The sequence below is a fragment of the Hipposideros armiger genome, unplaced genomic scaffold (genome assembly GCF_001890085.2).
Source record: "Hipposideros armiger isolate ML-2016 unplaced genomic scaffold, ASM189008v1 scaffold_138, whole genome shotgun sequence".
NCBI lineage: Eukaryota > Metazoa > Chordata > Mammalia > Chiroptera > Hipposideridae > Hipposideros > Hipposideros armiger.
Window position 1 is genome coordinate 690,394 of NW_017731488.1, and position 6,425 is coordinate 696,818.

General features: G+C 49.9%; 1 protein-coding gene across 2 annotated transcripts in view; it reads left to right on the forward strand.

The window, feature by feature from the left end:
* Positions 1-6,425, forward strand: part of GRHL3 (grainyhead like transcription factor 3) — a 58,199-nt gene that overhangs the window by 12,784 nt on the left and 38,990 nt on the right. For both annotated transcript variants that reach the window (XM_019650146.1, XM_019650147.1), the window contains exons 2-3: positions 340-526; positions 3,036-3,097. In XM_019650146.1, the coding sequence (XP_019505691.1) occupies positions 340-526; positions 3,036-3,097 (249 nt within the window). The remainder of the gene's footprint in view (positions 1-339; positions 527-3,035; positions 3,098-6,425) is intronic.

The following is a 6,425-nucleotide window of genomic DNA, read 5'->3' on the forward strand; positions in this document are numbered from 1 at the left end:
CTCATTGCTCTTGAATAAGTATCTGCTATGGAAACATTTTACTGGATCCTCTCAGGACCCTTGCGAGATGGGGATCATGGTCCTCATGTTGTAGATGAGGGAACTGAGGCCCCAGGTCTACTGCTTCTACAGGGTGCCGTTAGGTATTGGCCCAAAGCATCGAGCTCCAGCGTTTAGGTGTGTTCTATTGACCCCAAGCTGCCCGAGGTGGTAGAAGAAGCACATTCAAGTGTGTAAAGCTGGTCACTCTCTGAATTCATGGACGTCGGCCTGAGGTTGACCATTCATGGACCTTTTTCTGAGATAGCCTAAAATTGACCATCCTCGCTTGCCTTCCAGTTTCAGGTCTGTGCGGCTGCTAAAGAACGACCCAGTCAACTTCCAGAAGTTCTCCTACACTAACGAGGATGAGGCCTGGAAGACCTACCTGGAAAACCCCTTGACGGCCGCCACGAAGGCCATGATGAGAGTCAACGGGGATGACGACAGCGTTGCGGCCCTGAGCTTCCTCTATGATTACTACATGGTATGCTCACCGCCTCCAGGCACGCCCCCTCCGACTGAATGTGTCTTTGCTTTCAGGCCTCATAGCTCAGCAGCTCACCAGGACCACTCCCAGCCCATCACCATGTTCCTTCTCACCTCTGGGCCTTTGCATATGCTGTTCCCTCTGCCTGGCACCCTCCCCTTTCCTCTGGCTAAATCTTACTCTCAGCTTTGGGTCTCAGCTTCAACGCTACCTCATTCACTCACTGCGATGGGGGTAGGTGTTCTTCGGTCTCCCATTCTGTGCCTTCCTCCCTCAGCAACCACTAACATCATCCTTAACTCTGTCTTTAGAGACTTGCTATTTGTGCATTTATTTCTTCGTCTCCCCTGTGAGACGAAGAGGGCAGGAAGAGGGCCTGGAGGGCAGGAACCAGGCTGTGATCATTCCTGAATCCCCAGCACCCTATACTGCCTGCCACATATATTGATTAATGGATCAATGCTTTGGCCACACTCACTCCATCACAGCAATACCCCCAACCTGTCATCTTTTTTCTGACCCTGTTTCTTAGGTCGTCCTAGTTACCCTGTCAGCCCCACCCATCTGTTTGAACCCCACCATCTAGAACATGCCTTCTGCTCTTGAACCCATTCCCTTTCTTCAGAGCCCTGCCCAAGGCCCACCTTTTCTTGGAAGCCATCCTGTCACATCACCTCTCCCTCTCCTGTCTTATCCTTTATACCCTTGCTGCCGTTATACTCATAGTAAAACCTCCTGACGGACCATCTTTGATTATTCTCTAAGTGTTTTCAGGGCCTTGGCCTTGACTCTGGGAGACTGTCCGTTAGGAATTTGGCCCTCCCATATCTGATAGGTGGGCTTGAACCACTCAGCAATCACAAATCCATAACACATGTGACATCACCCCCACCTCCAGTGCCTGGCCCAGACATTGCTAGAGGATTACAGTCTGCGTTGTCATTGAGGGTACATGAGACCACAGAGTCTTTTCAAACCCAGTATTCTAGGCAGCCCCCACCCATTTGTCTGAAATGTCATATACAGCAAACTTGCTCTCTCTCCCTGGGCTGGGCGATTGCTCCAAGAGACTTTCTCAGATTTGAGGATGGAAGACATGAATAGCTAATTGTTGAGATAACTGGCTCTGAACTTAAAGATTTAAAGCGATCTTGTAACTAAGTCCTCAAATTCACTAGCTCAAGAAGTATTTTATCTACCCTGCCACAAAACGGCAGGCAAACTGTAAATTTAGAGGCCAAGGGGGGGGGAAATGGTCCCAGATACGAGAAGACCCCAAATTATCTCCCTGGCTTTGGTTCTCATCCTGGAGTAGTGTGGTTACCCTACCTTACCTCCTCCCCAGCAGTCCGATTGCATCCTGATGGCGTTTGGCCCAGGCTGATGGAAAAGACATTTGAATTGGCTGCCTCAGCTTGGGGACATCGTAGGAGCCAGGAGTCTAGGTCTGGGTTTAAACACCAGCCTGGGGTTTACAGCTTAAGGATGGACCATAAACTAAAATCCAGCACCATCTCTCCTGGTCAAGAGGCCATTTCCAGGGCCCGAATGGTGTGGACAGGCTCTGAAGGTGACACCTGTAGTCATTTACTGAAAGATAGCATCCCAGGGACATACACGCCCCACCCCGACCCCAGAGCACTCTGGATTTGCAGCAGCCCTGTGGGTCATAAGGAAACGGTCTAATAGTGTAGAAAGAGCGCCAAGTTGGGAGTTTGAGACCTAATTCTGCCACAAACTGGAAATGTGGCTTTGGGCAATGTAGTCCTAAAGACGACCACGTACCGTTTCTTACTGAATGCCGGGCCCTGTGCCAGGTGTGATTAAGAGCATACATGTTGGAGTCACTAGACTGGGTTGGAGACCAGGTTCTGGCTTTATTAGCCTTAGGGAGAAATGACCTGGATGCTCTAAAATGCAACATTATAATTCTAATCATGAAAGGTAACATTTATGTAGTACTTTCTATGTGCTAGGTGCTAATCTAAGCACTGACATCAATCCCTAAGGTTGGTATTACTATTAGTATCCCTGTTTTACAGATGAGGACAGTAAGGTACAAAGAGGTTAAGGGACTTGCCCAAGGTCACACAGCTGGTATGTGGCAGAGCTAGGAATTGAACCCCAAAAAAAATCTGGATTCAGAGTCCATGGGGGTGTTATAATTCCCCCATTTGACACGTGAAGAAACTGAGCCTCAGAAAGGTGCAGTCGTTTACCCAAAGTCACAAAGCATTTTTAAGCAGTAAAGCTGGGACTTAAGCCAGGCTTGCCTGACTCCAAATTCCATAATTCCTTACTGCCAATCTTGGGGTACTGCTCCCACCCTCTAACGTGGGGCTCAGACTAAATGATGGCTAGAGCTCCTGCCAACTCGAAATACTGGTGATTTTCTCCCAGTGACCAAGGTTGGTTCCCTGGCCAAGTCCACAGGAGTGGGCTGAGGCCCTTAACAGCCAGAAATACACAAGAGCCATGTATAAATCCTTCCTTCCTCTCCTCTCAGGGTCCCAAGGAGAAGCGGATACTTTCCTCCAGCACCGGGGGCCGGAACGACCAAGGAAAGAGGTGAGGCTCAGCGGTGCCACCATCTCTGACTCTGCCCTTACCTACNCTGAAGAACAAAACGACAGCAACTTGTCTGTTCCCCTTTCCCCAATTCCCCAGCACTGTTCCCATCCCCCCAATTCCCCAATAAAAAAAAAAATCTTAAAAAAAAAAATAGTTGCCACAGTGGCTGCTGATGGGAAACGCTGAAAGCATGGCAGCCGCTGTGTATCAAGGCATCAGACTTTGGGATCCCAACAGGGTGGAATGGAGACTCTTGGAGGCCAGGCAAGCCTCCCAGGGGAACAACAAACATCGTCTGTTCTTTTGTTTCTGGCGTGACTTTATCGTTGTCTTCTAAAAGTTAATTTTTAAATAGGATAAGATAACTGATAGCTCAGATGATGGTCATTCCACCAGTGTCAACAAATTGGGGCTCTCGGCCCAGACATGCCACTGGCTTGCAGGGTGACCATGTCGTGTACCACTTTGCAACCCCCTCCCATGTCTAGCTCCAAGCTGGGCCTGGAGCACAATAATGGCTCACATGTAGTAAGCCCTTGTAATGTGCCAGGGACAGTTGTAAGCATTTTCCATGTGGTGATGCACTCAATCCTCATAATCTTACATGGCGGCTGCTTTTATTAGACTCATTTTACAAATGTGGAGCAATGCTAAGCAGCGCACTGGGGGTCCCAACTGACTAAGAGGGAGGGGTCTACCAGGACTTCCCTGTTTCTCCCATGCCCCCCTGGTGTGGGAGTTCCCTTTAGCCTGGGGCTTTGAGGGGTGCAGGCAGCCACCCCCGGGCTTGCGCAGTAAGCTCCTCTAACCCCAGGCCCAGCAGGCAGGTAGGAGGGGCCTCTTCTCACCTCTCTGTCTTGAGGCCCTTGATTTATAGCAGCAGAAACTCGGGGTGTGCCTCCTTCTCCGCGCCCCCGGAGTAGGAAGGTTTCTGTCATTTCTCTTTTGTGTGTGACAGCTCCCTCTCCCTCCCTGCGTCTCAGAGCACAACGCCCCAAACCCTGGGGCCCAGTGGGATAGGAGACGCTGTGCCCTGGATGAAGCCCATGGCCTGCCTGGGTGTAGCCTGTCTGCTGCTCCCACTCAGTGTCTGAGAACATAGGCCTGAGCTACGGGGCAGCAGGCAGGCATTTCCTGGGACATGATGTGCCCATCTACCAGCCTGCCACAGCGCCTGAAATTGTGCCGTACAGCTTTTCTCTGCTGTGTAAGGATTGCCTTCTTGCATTATGGTAAAGCGTTGTGGCCTAGTGGAAAGCATATGGCTTTGGTATTAGACAAACCTGGGATTAAACCCAGGTTGTGTCATGGACTAGCTGGGTATGCTCTTGGGCATTTTCTTATCGTCTCCCAAGTCTCAGGTTTCTTTGTCTATAAAATGAAGCAAATGACCCTTACCTGGTAGTGTTCTTGTAAGATAGCAGAGTTAATGAATGGAGAATGTTCATATTTATTCAGTAAATGGCAGCTGACGTTGTTCCCATGTCCCTAACAGACTCACCAAGAAAGGGGGGCATTGGGGTACCAAGAGACCAATCAGGGCCCACTTCATCTCTGGGACTCTTTCCCGAGCCTGACCATCCCCATCTTCTTACCTACCACTGTCCTTCTTCACATGCTCTGCTCTAAAACAAACCCAACCAGAACTTTCCCACCTCTGTGCTTTGCTAACAAAAAATAAGAGTATGTTCTATACCAGTGATTCTTAAAGTGTGGTCCCCAGGCTACCAGCATCAGCATTACCAAGGAACTTGTTAGAAATGCAAATTCTCAGCCACCCCTTGACCCACTGAATCAGAAGCTCTAAGTGTGGGTCCCAGAAATCTGTGTTTTAACAAGCCTTCCAGGTAATTCTGATGCAGCTAACGCTTGAGAACACTATTCTGTATTACAGCATCATCCTGCTCGAGCTTGAATCCCCTCTGGGTCAGGAGTTTGAGCAACTCCCTTAACTTCCCTGCGCTTCCGTTTCCTCACCTATAAAATAGGAATAATAATAATACCTGCCTTTCAGGGTTGTTGTAAGAATTCAATGAGAGCATCCATGAAAAGTGCTTAGCTCCGTGACTAAAACATGGTCAATGCTCAAAAAAAGATTAGATATTATTTTTATCATCATCATTATTATTCTGTAGTGTGCCCCTATCCCTGTTCCCCTCCCCCCACATTTCTGAGTGATATCATCCCCCGTGCTGAGTGTCCCCAACTAAAATGTCTGCCTCCTCCAAAAAGCCTTTTCTGATCTCTTTCCTTCGAGCCCATGTGGCTTGATTCTGGGGCCACATGCCTTGTGTTTGTCCAAGATTGTAGCACAGTGTCCAGGCTGTGCTTGCCTCTGGGTGCCCTGCTGCATTCTACCCCAGTTCCTTGCACCTGCGCAGCTGCTTGGGCACTCTACAATACACGTGGGCCTGATGTGCCATTTCCCCAGACCAGGTTCCTCCTACAGGCTTCCTCGCCCTGAGGCTCTGTCCTTCGGCAGACTCTGTCCCTCTCTCGGTGACTCGAAAGGCTCTCCATCCTTTGGTGCCTTTCCCCGTCTTGAGGAGAACTTCTTCAGAAGCACTCATGCCGGGTTATCTGGAAATTTTGTTCTTTGCAGCTTGCCATTGTGATTTCCCATCCTTGTTGCTCTCATTGCTCTTGAATAAGTATCTGCTATGGAAACATTTTACTGGATCCTCTCAGGACCCTTGCGAGATGGGGATCATGGTCCTCATGTTGTAGATGAGGGAACTGAGGCCCCAGGTCTACTGCTTCTACAGGGTGCCGTTAGGTATTGGCCCAAAGCATCGAGCTCCAGCGTTTAGGTGCGTTCTATTGACCCCAAGCTGCCCGAGGTGGTAGAAGAAGCACGTTCAAGTGTGTAAAGCTGGTCACTCTCTGAATTCATGGACGTCGGCCTGAGGTTGACCATTCATGGACCTTTTTCTGAGATAGCCTAAAATTGACCATCCTCGCTTGCCTTCCAGTTTCAGGTCTGTGCGGCTGCTAAAGAACGACCCAGTCAACTTCCAGAAGTTCTCCTACACTAACGAGGATGAGGCCTGGAAGACCTACCTGGAAAACCCCTTGACGGCCGCCACGAAGGCCATGATGAGAGTCAACGGGGATGACGACAGCGTTGCGGCCCTGAGCTTCCTCTATGATTACTACATGGTATGCTCACCGCCTCCAGGCACGCCCCCTCCGACTGAATGTGTCTTTGCTTTCAGGCCTCATAGCTCAGCAGCTCACCAGGACCACTCCCAGCCCATCACCATGTTCCTTCTCACCTCTGGGCCTTTGCATATGCTGTTCCCTCTGCCTGGCACCCTCCCCTTTC